At 34.9% G+C, this 15,420-nt stretch overlaps 1 protein-coding gene and 1 long non-coding RNA gene across 2 annotated transcripts; one reads left to right on the forward strand and one right to left on the reverse strand.

Annotated features, from left to right (window-relative positions):
- Positions 1-489: 489 nt before the first annotated feature.
- On the reverse strand, positions 490-10,660 carry LOC134789761 (alkaline ceramidase). Its single transcript, XM_063760393.1, has 5 exons — positions 10,398-10,660; positions 10,152-10,308; positions 9,484-9,583; positions 3,809-3,946; positions 490-3,543 (listed from the first exon to the last, which is right to left on the reverse strand). The coding sequence occupies exons 1-5, from the start codon at positions 10,488-10,490 to the stop codon at positions 3,222-3,224; spliced, it is 810 nt and encodes a 269-aa protein (XP_063616463.1). The 5' UTR covers positions 10,491-10,660; the 3' UTR covers positions 490-3,221.
- Positions 10,661-13,457: 2,797 nt separating this feature from the next.
- On the forward strand, positions 13,458-14,356 carry LOC134789483 (uncharacterized). Its single transcript, XR_010144076.1, has 2 exons — positions 13,458-13,754; positions 13,919-14,356. It is a non-coding gene; the product is annotated as an uncharacterized LOC134789483 (long non-coding RNA).
- Positions 14,357-15,420: the final 1,064 nt, after the last annotated feature.

Consider the following 15,420-nt stretch of genomic DNA (forward strand, 5'->3'; position numbering starts at 1 on the left):
TGACTCGCTGTATTACATTACGGCTAGCCGTGTTGAAGAACGTATGGCGTCGAATACATTCCGGCGGATTCTCATTCAGCCGCATTCAATCCGGCTAATCGTTAAACCGCCGCATTTCAAAACGCCCCTGTTTTTGAAAACGGCTAGCCGTAATGTAATACGGCGGATTATACGATCCGACTGCGACATATATATATACATGCCATGATTAGTTGTTGTTCCCATCTGTATTGAATGTAGGTTATGTAGGGCACATCGTAAGGTTAAATTACAGTCAGCTGCAGACTGCAGAGGGGTGACCCCCCTGCATGCATACAATCAGTCTATGCATGTATGTAACATCTACCTATTTTTAATTAATGCTTATGAATTTTAAGTTTTTGTTTCAGTGTCATCATACATTCATCATACATTTATTTATTGTAGGTTTGCCAATGAACTTGAAGTACAATAAACAACGATAGTCTTAAAACGCTTTATTGTAATGGTAAATATATATATGAGCTATTCGTAAAACATTGCCACTCGAGCCAAAAAGTTAACAAATAAAATAGAAACCAAACAAAATCACAGCGTAAATATACATTTGGTTCGTCCTAATTAGAGAATTCTAACTAACAATATAATACTATAAAAATAATACAATTTCAATGATGATGCATACTTATACTTAAATGGCGAGCACGTTTAGAAGATTTAGAAGGTAACAACATTAAAATATAGGTTTCATCATTTCATGTCGGCAGATAGAATAAAACAAGCTCAAAATGATTTTTATGAATGATGCTGATGGTGAGCACAACCCGTATTTTATAGATCAATGTTTGTCAATTTTGAGCTAATCATTTATATATGTACCTATGCCACATAACTTATTTACACCTAATGTACCGGGTACCTATCCCTAATATTAGGCATACTCATAAGCTAATAAGCTCATAATTCATTGATTGTAAAATATATCGTGTGAGACAAATCGTGTTTCGGATTTGACAGATAATGTAGATACATTGGCACTGTACAGCTTCGTAGATTATGCAGTAGCTCTAGTTGTCAAAAGATGACGTTCGACAATTCAGTTACCACAAAAAATGGCACCATAGAGCGACATCTGGTTTAGCTTTCAAACTCGAGGGCACGATTTTACTTAGACTTTACATCAATTACATCTACCAGATCTACTAACTACAATCATGAACTCTTTGTTCAAAAGTATTGTTAAAAGGTAAAAACGGTTTCTGAAATGTCCTACATTTCAGCCACCAGCAAACAGGCCGGGGCGGCGGCTGACGTCCGAGAACGCTTTAAGGCGAATAAATATAGTTGTCTCGGCGCACACTATACGAATTTGTAGCCTTTGGCGTCGAGACACCACACACAAAGCGCTCAGCAAACGCCTAAGGGAGGCCACAGGTGACCCTCGCAAGGCAGCTTTCTCGCGCAAAGATTGGTCATAGCAATCCAGCGTGGGAACGCTGCCTGCGTGATGGACACCCTACCAAGGGCGCAAAATTTTGATAGGTATTTTAAATTTTTTAGCTTTAGTTATCTTAACTGTAGTTAATTTTAGTTTTAATAAACGAGTTGCTTCTGAAAGGACATTAATTTATATAGAATGACGTGCGTACCTAATTATTTTCTTTTCGCATCTACAACGGCGACAACATTGTTTGGATCGTCTATGTACCTACAAAAAGGCAACCCAGCCAATTGAATTGATTTATTCAAGGTTCTCGCCTGTAGACTAAACACGTTCTAGGAAGTAATAAGGTGCCAACTGAAGCTTAGGGTACCTACAACACAAATCTAGCTCCAAAATATAGGTATTAAGTAAATCGTGGAGAGGCTACACGCATAACAACATAAAACTATACTCTGTCAAGCTATTTCCGCCAGTAGAAAAGAGCGGCAAATTTTAAAAATGTAGGCGCTATAAGAGATATCCCAAAGAAAATTTGAATTTCGCGCCTTTTTCTACTGACAAACTTGTTTGACCAGCTACATATATGTAACTTTAATATGAGCCCGCTGCACTGACACTTTTATAACGTCACAGATTTATACTAGTTATTTACCACATTTTATATCTACAACATGTTTTGATTTAACAATAGATAAAAAAAAGTAATAGACTAAATACATAAACCTCTTTCCAATTTGTCTGCTACCTTAATATTCTATTAATAATTTACCAAATAAATGCATTAATTAATTACACTATAATAGATCTAATAAAAGTAATAAATATGTGGATATCTATATGTGCACACAAGATTTACATTGCTAATTTCAGCATATTAATTATTAAAATTAAAAAAAACATGTTTCTCACTCATTTATTATCAGCTAATCGTAAAATATACTTTCTTTAAAACTTTACTTTATATTTAGTCATAATATCTATAATCTGTTTTTTAGGTATTTAAAACAATGTAAACAAATTTGGGTATATAATGAGACGATTGATATGATATATAAAAGAGTAACTTTTTATATCAATGGTATTATATCTTAAGCCGATTCCCGTAGTTTTGATTATTTACATTCTTTTAAATCAACTTTACTTAACATTGAAACTACTGTTGAACATTATTGAATACGTGACGCCACAGTATTAATTATTATTTATAACATATTATTGGCATCCTTATGCGGCACATAGTGCGCTCCCCGTAGAAACACTATATGGGAATCTGAATTATAATGTCTAACGAATGTCGGTCCTACGTACGCTAGTCATGATTCGAAGGGGCACTGTTCAGTAGCGATTAGAATTTTGATATCGGACCGAACATTATGATCCAAAATAAGTATTATAACAAAAAGCGGGTGTGTAAGAATGTTTTTGATGGCTACTGTCATACTTTGGTACCTAAACTTATTGAAATTGAATTTCACGGTAATAATCAAATTACATAATATCTTATGCTACGTTTAGCGAGCTGCATTTGTTTTACATTTACAGCGTTTAGCTAAACAAAGACATCACGATTTACAGTCTAATTCACACTCACATATCACATTCGATTTAGCGACTCATTTAGGGCACGTGCACATTAGGCTCCAAGTTTGGTTACGGTCAGCCGTCAGTTAGCATATATTTAGAATAGAGCGTTTACACTACGGATACATACACCAAAAGTACGGCATAAGGAACGGCTGATCAAGCCTAATGTGAACGTGTCTTTATACGTACTACATATACATATAGAAGTAGCGTTTTATATTGCCAAATCTTCATCTTTCTTACACGGACGTTTGACAGAAATATACGGGATACCCAATTCGAAGTCGTTGCTTGGCCAATACTTGAGCACAGGTTTTTGGTCCGGGTTCTCCTCAGAGACATTGAAATAGGCGAACACTACGAACGCCGTGTAGGTGGCGATGAAGCTAAGGATGTGCCAAACGCCGTGCATGTAGGGGAAGTCGATGGAGAGCCAGGCGTCGCAGAAGAGGCGGTCGATGATCCAGCAGAATAGGGCCAGGAAACAGACGGCCATGCTGCGCAACCCTAGGCGGTACACGCGCGCGCATTTTACTCTGAAATGTACACAAATGTTTTATCATACGGTTTCCCATCTGGGGTAAGTAACGGTATTTACATCATCAGAACATAAGCGCTTGACAACAGACAACAGGGGCAACTGCTATATTTTCAGTAATACTCGGCGTCAAAAAAGGTATTACCTACCTAATTCTTTAACGCTATCTAATAATCCGGTTCGAAGGACCAATTTGCCAAAGCATCAGTAAACTACCATATTGAAACGACTAGGTACGCTACAAAATTCTAATGTAAGTTTACCTTAATAACTCCTTGTACATGAACATTAAACTGGGTACGACGAGCGCCATCAGAGCAAAGGCGTTGGCGAATGGATACATCAGCAGGAAGCCAGTTGATACAAATGAGAAAACACACGCGTACAATGCTAGCATTTTTCTGGAAAAGAAAAAAATATAAATTGAAAAAGATAAAGATGTTATATTGTACCACATTACGATAGGTACCTAACAATTGCCGGCTGACGTTATAAAAGTTATATTGTACCTATAGTCCGTGGCGGTGGCGCTCACGACAAAAAAGTGTGATATACGGCAAATGATGATTATGGGATTTCCTTTTGCAGAGTTGCTCCTTTTGACTCACAAATTGATTTAGGAACGGGAGCCAACCGGATTTTTGATGCAAAATTTTGACTTATGGGGGGGTGCCCCCCAAAATTTGTAAAAAATTTAGTTTGGCTATGTGCGCAAAATTGGTATCATTTTCGGGTAAATCAAGGATGCTAAATTCATTTCTGATATTTAATTTATACGGTTTCATATAAATAATTTGAAAAAAAAATGAAGAATAAAATTTTTCTCTTTAATTTTTTTCAGAATAAATGCCATAATTTTTCTTATTTTTATATATACACAAAAAATAAAAATTTCATGAAAAAGCCCTACTATTCCTGGTTATAAAAAGTATACACATTGCATATTTATGTCTAACAATATAGAGAAAAAAAAATGAAATGTAGACCTACTTTCGACCACCAGCTCACTGAATAGTATACAAAGATATGAGTTACAGCTATTAGAATTACGGCGTTTGATGATGATGAGATACCCTTTAGCATAGTGAGTCCTTAGAACCCTTAGATCATTTTAGGGACGGGAGCCACCTTGATTTTTGGTGCGGTGTGGTTGAAAGGCCGGGGATGATTTGTCCCACACAATCATACATTTATGAAAGCATCTGTTTAGGTTTCTGCATTAAGTTTGGTGTCATTATCGAGTAAATTAAAAGAAAAAAAAGAGAAATGGACTAATAGTTACATTATTTCGTATTTTAAAGATTTTACTGCCTATATATATGCTCAGTGCACAACGTAATCCGATTTAAGGGACGTAGCTATACGGAGGAAAATAATTTAAATATTAGTCAATATTTACATTATTAATTTGTATTTTGAATATTTAATTACCTAAATGATTTCTGTCTTTTGATTTACTCGAAAATGTCACCAAACTTATTGCAGAAACCTAAACAGGTGCTTGCATAAATTTATGATTGTATGGGACAAATCACCCCACCTTTCATCCCGACCGTATCAAAAATCAAGGTGGATCTCCTTCCTAAAATGATCTAAGGGTTCTAAGGACTCACTATGTATAATAAAAAGGGATCTCATCATCATCAAGCGCCGTAAATTGCCACATCGTTGTATCTTGTTCAATGAGTAGTCGAAAGTAGGTTTACATTTAAATTTTTTTGTTCACATTAATGTACAGTAAATATGCCATATGTATACTTTTTATAACGAGAAGTAGTAGGGCTTTTTCATGATTTTTTTTATTTTTTGTGTGCATATTATAATAAGAAAAATATAGGCTTTTATTCGGAAAAAAATTAAATAGAAAATTTTTATTTTTAATTTTTTTCAAATTATTTATATGAAACCGTATAAATTAAATATCAGAAACAAATTTAGCATCCTTGAGTTACACGAAAATGATACCAAACTTGACCACATAGCAAAACTTTATTTTTTACAAATTTCGGGGGGCACACCCCCCCCCCCCCCCCTTAAGTCAAAATTTTGCATCAAAAATTCGATTGGTAAATCAATCTGTGAGTCAAAAGAAGCAACTCTGCAAAAGGAAATTCCATCATCATCATTTGCCGTATAATTAAGTGAACACCAGGGACTACTGCCCAGTAGCTTACGAAGAATCGAAGACGAAAAATCAATCGAGCTAGGTTTAATTTTAAGAAAAACTAGTTGACCGTAGTTTTTACGGTAATAAAATTCTCCTACCCCTCTGATTAGCGTTTTCCCAATTACATCCTAAATAAACGCACAGTTGGGGTCTACTTAGGCAAAAAATTGGCATGGGCGTGGTTTTAGATGGCCATCTGACTAATTATCCAACCCAGAGGCGAAGCTAAGCCTTTTTTTCGAATTTGTCCGGTATCGTTTATAATTCGGTCATATATTACAATTGTTACAAGAAACCCTTTTTTTAGCTACAAACCAGTTCGAACCCCACGCTCATAAGAATATAAATTATGTCGTTTTTGATTTAATGTCGACCGGTACTCACTCAAAACTGTTAAAACTATCTAATATACCTAACAGATATAGTGAATTGAGTCACGTATACGAAACCCCTCGTACTTTTCTAATTAGATTTTCAACTAAGTACCTACACTTAAGTGGCAAACAAAAGCAAATAAATAGACACCGGAAAAAAACTTACATATAGATAAAGGTTCATTAAAAATTTGGGATTCCAGACATTCAGCAACAGAAAAACCCTACAAACTTATTTATAAATAGGCATAATCATAAATTCATAAGAACAAAGCATCTAATTGAATGCTGTGTCAACACTAAAGTCATTAAGTATGCTAACAATGATTTAAGGGCTGTAGGTCATACGCAAACAAATTATTAGTCTTATCAACTAAGACCATGCCAATGTAATGAGAGAACTTATTTCTAGTTCAAGGTAAAGTTATTTAGAAGGTATATAAGTAGGTACCTAACGCTTGCATGCTTGTGCTATGGCTAGTAGGCAACAAAATACATAGATACTTATGAAAACTTGATCTTAACTAATAACTAACTCAAAACACTAAGATAAAAGTTAGACACTCATAATTCTCTTCTTCCTGTATTATTTGTATTGTTTTCTGTAATGAGGTGTACAATAAAGAGTATTTGTATTGTATTGTATAATAGTATTCTCATAAACCAAAAAATTAATTGTATATCTAGACAACTTTCAAGCTCTTTCTATCCGTCTCCAGCTCAACTTTTGTAATATACATTACTATGTTTTAAAAAAGGTAGGTTTTAGGTTTTTAAAAGGTCGGCAACGCGCATGTAACACCTCTAGAGTTGCAGGCGTCCATAGGATACGGTGACAGCTTACCATCAGGCGGGCCGTATGCTTGTTTGCCACCGATGTGGTATATATATATATATATATATGTGACGTTCCACGGGAAAAGGTACCTTATGAGGGTTTCTAGTTTCGGAGATATTAAATGTTTTGTAAAGAGGTGAAAAAATGCTCAATTTTTTTTTATTGTGTGATCTGAAACCTTAATGCGTAACGTTTGTTTACCTGTTTTTATTTTTGTTATAAGTTAGTTATAAGCCTAGTAATGTCGTCTCAGAGTTTAGTAGAAAAGGTACCTTATGGAAAAAAGATTGAAAATTCCCAAAAAAACTAGTCAATACGGGAAAAGAAGTTTGGTAGAGATCTGTATTAGCATTCTGCAAAACTAATTTGATAATTTCAGTACTGGTTGGGGCGCCTCGCAAATATTATAACCGTACATATACCGACATCACAAATCCAAGTAGACTGCTATTATACCAAAGTTACTCTCGTCAAGTCTTTCTTAACTAGAATAATCTTCATTTGGTTTGGTCGCATGCAGTAAATCAGCCATTGGTTTGCTGAAAAATGCCAATACCCGACGCATTACCTTATGGAATATCTGAGGTCATTGAACCTCAATGCCGCTTATCTTCAATAGCAACCGAAATATATTATTGATAAGAAATAGACGATTTATACCATCTTAACCCCAAAATATTATTAGTTTATCCTAACTGTTCCATCATCATCATGCCTCATCATGTAACTTGACCACAAGGTACCTTTTCATTACATACAAATTATTGGTCTTTTTTAAGATTATTATGACGAAGAACTAATTAAATTGGGGGCAGTTTAATGTAAATTAATATTTTCTATTCATAAAAGATAAACTATAATATGATTGATATTTTGTAGTGATGTATTATTAGATTTATTTCCATAAGGTACCTTTTCGTAAATGTATGGAGCAAATACTGTTATTGTTATGTAAGTTTAAAGTGGCATAAGGGGTTAAATATAGTATTTAGTTGGGGTTTTAGGATTTATTTCATTTGAATGACAGAATTTCTTTCATATGTGCTCAGAAAAATTGATTGTGTGTCACATTAAAAGTAAAAATATTCAATTTTGTGATTTTATATGAAAAAGTCAGAAAATACATTTTCACCTCTAAATCGGTATTGTTTTTTGCTTAAACTGTCTGTCAGTGTCGTTTTCTAATAGATAAAATTTAAATCTTGAGAGCTCATTGCAATCAATCGTGAAAATGAAATAAAACTTTATTTTCAAGACATTGGTTAGTATACACATAAATCAGTCGATATCAAAAGTTTCTATTTGCATTACAGAACAAGTCGCAATATTTTTTTAATCTCAGATATATAAGGCATTATTATTTGTAGTCAACTATGTAACTTACTTCAGGAACATAGTTTTTTAGGCGGCTAAACTTAAAACTTCTCTATCGTAAAGTTGCTCATTTCACAACATTATTTTCAAAAAATCATATCTCTGTAACTACGCAACCTAGAAGGTTGATCTTTTGTGTTATCGATAGCTTATTTATTGTAGATTACTGGGGTATGCATAACTCCATACCCGCCATAAGGTACCTTTGACCGTGGGACGTCACATATAACTATGTACTATAGTATTAGTGGTAGAGTGTTGAGGTCTATGTAAACAGTAATGTTTGTCGTACAGAGTACAGACTAAAAGAGAGAAACCACATGCTTTGGTTTAAGTACTTTAGAAGATCTATACAATACTCAATTCAGAGCAGAACAATACAAACAGTTTAATTAGTGCAGTAATAATCAAATCAGCTACATGTGCATGTGAAGAAGCAATATTCAAGCCAAGGTCATATTATATGGGTATTTTTGTTGAGCAAGTATACAGTAATTTTGCATAACTGCTATTTGGAAATCTACAAAAACAAATACATATAGAGTTTACTAAAAGGTTTTCTGGAATGTCGTTTCTATGCATTTTTTTAACATATTGTTAGTTTACAATTTTAACACTTAACTTCCTAATAGTTTAAAATTTGTGCAATAGTTTAAAAACATATGACACCTGCGGGCGCAGCACGGTTCCATTTTTATCGACTATCACTATGCGCGTCCCTTTCGCACTTACATACTTGTTAGAACGTGACGGGCATGGTGACATGGGATAAAAACGCGACCGTGCTACGCCGCCTGGGTTACAATACAATACAAATACTCTTTATTGCACACCTCAATAAATGAAAACACTACAAAAGAAAACAGAAACACAAGCAGAGAGGTAAACAACAGGTGGTCTTATCGCTAAAAAGCGAACTCTTCCAGACAACCTTTCGGTAGCAGTTAATAGTCAAATAAATAATTCATAGTTGTTTGGGGTTGGGTTTTATTTCAAAGGGATGTTTGTTTTTCATTGTGTATTTATCACTCTGTAGGTAAGTGGTAGTTTAGAATTTAAGGGCTAAGAGTTTAAGGGGGTGTATGTGCTCCCCTCTATTTTTGAAATTTTGTAGTGTATGAGTGTTGAGAAATTGACTGACCATTAAACGGAACATAATAATAATGATGAGTCTACAAAGCTTACCTATTACCTCCTAAGAATTTGGGAAAATATCTCCTTGGCAGAAACATAGCAAATGTAGCAATAAACACCCACAGTATGGCTATCTCATCCAGTAGTTGACCTGAAAGCAATAATTTACAAAATAAAGTATCATAAAGAGACGACTCACTTTTTTTAAGGCCATTGAACCTTATAACAGGTAGGTATACAGTAAATCCTGTTTACAATATTTTAGGTTTCAGGCCACCAATGTGTCAAGCTGTAGTTATAATTATATCATAATATCATAAATTGAATTGGTAACGACCAGTCTGGCCTAGTGGGTAGTGGCCCTGCCTGCGAAGCCGATGGTCCTGGGTTCGAATCCCAGTAAGGGCATTTATTTGTGTGATGAACACTAATATTTGTTCCTGAGTCATGGGTGTTTTCTATGTATATAAGTATGTATTTATCTATATAAGTATGTATATCGTCGCCTAGCACCCATAGTACAAGCTTTGCTTAGTTTGGGGCTAGGTTGATCTGTGTAAGATGTCCCCAATATTAATTAATAATTAATTAATTAATTAAGTATATACATATTAAGTTCTTGTTAAAGATTTTATTGCGGCTTCATTCCTAATTTTATAAATCAGGTTGATTAAATCAGTTTTAGCTGTATACTTATTTTAGTTTAATTAAGAGCTTACCAACTAAACTGAGGGTCGCGTGAAAATAGGCCGAGCTCAGGCCCACCACCATCAGCATGATCCATAATAAATTTATGGCTGGATTAACAAACTTTGCATACTCTTGGAACAAATGAATGAGAACCGGAGGAAACAGGAAAAACAAGATGTTGCTGACCTGCAAATAAATTAGCATGTTAAAAAAAATCCTTTCTGAAAGAGATTGGCAACCGCTGAATAAACAAATATTTGAAATAAACTACGTACTGTGTTAACGAACTCGGCGATCATAGGAGATATAGAGTAATTAGATTCGCACCAATCTACGGGCGAACTACCCCGTTGAAGATGAGACCACATTATGGAATTCACAATCCTTTGTTTACCAACAAAGAATTTCCACAAAGAAAATCGCTTTTAATTCAGGAGTTTTATGCGTAATTAACAAATTTTGACTTTCAATCCATAAACCGCTACCAAGTATATTTGGCAGTTTATGATATTCAAATTTCACAAATTTTAATTATTCCGAAGTATAGTAAGTACGAGGTACGAGTAATAAAGCGAATCGGCCAGTACTTTGATTAGATTTTCCTTGAGGATATGACAATGATATGACAGCAAAATGACAAGTCAAGTCAAGGCGTAATCCAGACTGACGCAACTAGGAACAAAAAAAGGTTTTGTATGGACTATAGTGACCTAGCCAGAGCCAAAAAAACAAAATAAAACGTCAGTGCTATTCATCTGTCACACATCTGTCATGTCAACTGTCAGCCACATTGCTTTGTTGCTTGTCATGGCGGTTAGTAGGTTTTCTTTTTTTTTTTTCTTCTATGGACTTGAGGGCGGTGTTGCCCATAGCCAACGTCAAGTAAAAGGGTAGGAAATTAAACGCGGAAAGGAATAAAGGAAAATTCGGAATTTGGAAAAAGTGGTCAGGTCAGGTATATAAATAAGAATACAATGTGATATAATTAATATGATAAAGACTATACTTTTATATTATTATGGAAGATGAACCAAGCTAAGATGTTATATAAATCAGGATTAATAAGCAAGGAAGGGATGTCTGTTGGAAAGGGAATATGTTTAGATTGTAAAGTTTCCATGAAAACAGTGCGATCGTATAAGGGACAACAAAAGAATATATGGTTAATATCAGCCACCTCAGCACCACAGTCACATTTAGGATCATTAATAAATTTAAATCTAGCAAGATCAGAAGGAGCACTTGTATGGCCCAGTCTCATGCGTGTTAAACATGATATTTCGCGTCTATTAAAGTTTTTATTGTAAAACCACGGCTTTATAGGGATGTCATTTTGAATCTTAAGATAATAACTTCCAGATTCCAAGCCGCTCCAAAACCAAAAGAACTCCCAGGCTAACCTGAGATATCTTTTGGGGAGCAACAGAAGATCATGGCAAAAATTTTTATAAGGAAAGATATCACCAGAAGCAACAGCATCTACGGCCAGACGATCAGCTTTCTCATTTCCGGAAATTCCACAATGACTTGGCACCCATACAAAATTTATAGTAAGCCTTTTCTTTTCGCATTTTAACAAGATGTCTCGGATTTCATATAACAAAGGGTAACTGTTTGTCATTTTGAAAGGTGATTTTAAAAGAATTTGGAGACAACTTTTAGAATCGGAAAAAATTACACATTTATTTAAATTGAACATGCAAACATACTCAACAGCTTTATAAATACCAAATAGTTCTCCAGTAAATACCGAAGATTCTGGAGGGAGTTTAATTTTTTGTACAACATTATACTGGTGATGAAATACACCAACGCCAACACAACTATTTGTAGAAAGTTTTGATGCATCTGTGTATATGTGATGCCAATCAGACCAATTTTCGCCCACTAATTTGTTAAATACAGGCTTAGAGCTTATTATATCCTTCATAATATTGGAGTCAAGAATAACTTGTGGAGAAATAATCAAAGATTCAAAGTCTTTCTCGTATATAGGAAGGTTAATATATTTGACAGTAGGAGAAGACAAAGACAAAAATTTAAGGTAGCTATTAATTATACAAGGAGGACTTCTATTACGCCAATATGGAGATGACTGCATATGATCATAAAGAGTCGATAATTTTGCGATAAGAGGATGTATTGAAAATTGCATAGTCCTAAAAATGAATCTGTCGGATAAAAATTGACGTCTCAAATGCACAGGTGGGTCAACACACTCCACTTGCATGGCATTAGCCGGACTGGTTCGCATAGCACCAAGGATTGTCCTTAGTGACTTATTCTGTATGACTTTGAATACTTTAAAGGCATCTTCTGTACCCGGTGTTAAAAGAAAAGAACCATAATCAACTACGCTTCTTATAACTGAATTATAAATAAGCTTCAAATAGAAAGGATGGCTGCCCCACCATACACCAGCCAAGCATCTCAGTATGTTTAATGAGCGTTCACATCTACCTTTAACATATTTACAATGACCCTTGGCTGACAAATTGTAGTCCAAAACCATTCCTAAATACTTGACTTCTTGACGAAAGGAGATTGTAGATCCACCATATAATAAGCTTTCATTAACCGTTTTTTTCCTTGGAGAAAATATAATTGCTGAGGTTTTCGGAACTGAAAGGTCTAACCCATTATTATTTAAATATACATTTAGTTCCTTCAAACTAGCATTTATAAGTTCGCAGGCCTTTTGTACGGATCTATTTCTAGAGTAGAGCACTATGTCATCGGCATATTGTAAAATTGATATATAATCTGGCAAATTAGAACTAAGGTCGTATGTATAATATACATTAAAAAGTAAGGGGCTTAGAACAGAACCCTGTGGTAGTCCTTTCCAAACTGTCCTGTGAAATACTTTATCATCTAAATCTAACCTAATCGTCCGTTCATAAAACATAGCAGCAATAATATTACACAAGCGTTCAGGAACTCCCAAGAGGGACAACTTATTTAGAAGAATTGATATATTTACATTATCATAGGCCGAATTGATATCTATAAAACAAGCTACTACATATTCCCGTTTCGAGAAGGCTAAAAGGATATCAGAAACTAACAAACCCATACAGTCTAAAGTGCTTCTGCTTTTGCGAAAACCATATTGAATATCGGGTAATAATTTCTTACTCTCAATAAACCACTCTAACCTATTTTTAACTAAATGTTCTAAAATCTTAATTAAAACAGAAGATAACGCAATTGGACGATAAGAATTTGGATCATTACGGGGTTTATTCGGTTTGAGAAATGGTAACACCAACTGTACTTTCCAATTTGGTGTCATAAAAATCCCGTTGATAATATTACGAAAGTAACCTATAACCTTGTCACTAGAATGTTTCAAGAATGAATATTGGGATACCGTCGCATCCTGGTGCAGAATCAATAACATATGATAAGACATTCTTGAGCTCCAATAACGAAAATGGACTGTTAAAACGCTGCACGTTATCATTATCAATATTGGACGGGGAAGCCAGTTCAGGACACACAGGGAATGGGACAAATGGAGGAGCTAATTTATCTAAAAATTTCTCAGCTATTGGAGGATCAAGATTGATGGCGTTATTTTCTACAAAAGCTCCTCTAAACATTCTAACCTTCCTCCAAACTTCTGACGGGTGAGTACTGGGACTCAAAGATGCACAAAAGGCTCTCCAACTGTCAACTTTCTTCTTCTTCAAAAACTGTTTTGTTTCTTTTAAAGTAACTAATAAGGAATTAAAGTTCTCTTCGTTCATATTATTATTATACATTAACTCACTCTGTTTTCTCTTTTTAACAGCTTCTGAACATTCAGGATCCCACCATGGAAAGCTGGGAATATTGAATTTAGAGGACTTCTTACGTGGAAAAACTTCATCAGCTATATTAATTATAAACTTAGCAAAAGCATCAGAAGTTTTAAACAAATTTTCACGAGATACATCGGATAATTCTCCCAACCTCTCATCCATATGTTTGCGAAACTTATCCCAATCTGCATTTTGAAGTTTATATGCTAACAGTCGAGATCTTTTATGTAATGGTTTGTTTTTAATAGGAAAAGAAATGAGAATTGGAAAATGATCACTGCCATAGGAAAGTGGAAGTACCTCCCACAATAAGGAGTGAGATATGGAAGAGCTACAAATTGATAAATCTAATGCACTAGGATTCTCATTGGGAGCAGACCGACGCGTAGGAACACCAGAATTCAATATATTTAAATTATAATAATCAACTATGTCTATTATTTCCTCTCCTAAACTACTTGAATTGAAACACTCCCAAGCAGGGTGATGGCAATTAAAATCTCCTAATATTAAACATGGAGTAGGAAGAGATGATATGATGTTTCTTACTTCACTAAGTATGGTAAGCGAGGGATGAGGTATGTACACTGAAACTATACAAATGTTATCTACAAGTGCTGAGATGATGGAAAATTCATTATTATGAGGTGCTAATGGAACATGAGAGAAATGGTAAGATTTTTTTACAAGGATGGCTACACCACCATGCCCGTCCGACCTATCTTCACGGAGGCATGCATAGCCAGGAATTTTGAAACATGACTCGGACCTAAGCCATGTTTCGGATAAAGTAATAACAAAAGGGTCAAACTTCTTAATTAAATGGATTAAATCGCTTTTTTTATTGTTGATGCTGCGACAATTCCATTGAAGAATTTTGGAATTGTTGGCCATTATTGAAGGAAACATGAGAGTATGGACTGGTAATATGTGCAACGTTGGACGATTCTGAGTGATTACTATGTAAATTAATACTTAACAGTTGTATGAGTTCTAATATGAGTTCATTGGTAGTATTTTTGTTAAATTGTTGTGCAATGGCACAACCATTTCCAGAAGGAGATGGCATGTTATAATCGTTTGATAGATTAAAATGTGTGACAGTGTCAAAACCTTTTTGAGGTTTTGGCGGACTGCGAGGCTTAAGAAATACTGTTTTTTTATATGAATGTGAATGCTGTGTATACCTAAATTATGGTTTTTAGTAGTTGTCTGGTTCTGGGGAGAAGACGGAGTGGCCATAACCACATCTGCATACGGTTTGGTCACAAAAGGGTGCAATTTTGATGCCTCAGAATAGGAAATAGCACTTTGGGCCATAGATAGCTTGATATTTTTCTGTCTCTCAAACTCAGGACAACGAGACTTATTGGTAGCAAAATGAAGGCCAGAGCACAGGCAACAAGATGCACTATCTTCTTCAGTAGTGCAAGAGGAGCCGGTGTGACCCTGTCCACACTTGTAGCAGCGGGGTTTTGACCTGCATTGCACC

Source organism: Cydia splendana, chromosome 4 (assembly GCF_910591565.1).
Source record: "Cydia splendana chromosome 4, ilCydSple1.2, whole genome shotgun sequence".
Classification (NCBI taxonomy): domain Eukaryota; kingdom Metazoa; phylum Arthropoda; class Insecta; order Lepidoptera; family Tortricidae; genus Cydia; species Cydia splendana.

Excerpts from the sequence above, each read along its gene's own strand:
- LOC134789761 (XM_063760393.1), bottom strand. The coding sequence starts at position 10,490 with ATGTGGTCTCATCTTCAACGGGGTAGTTCGCCCGTAGATTGGTGCGAA. Across the intron at positions 10,309-10,397 it reads TCGCCGAGTTCGTTAACACA|GTCAGCAACATCTTGTTTTT; the intron begins GTACGTAGTTTA and ends ATTTATTTGCAG. Across the intron at positions 9,584-10,151 it reads CGCGACCCTCAGTTTAGTTG|GTCAACTACTGGATGAGATA; the intron begins GTAAGCTCTTAA and ends TATTGCTTTCAG.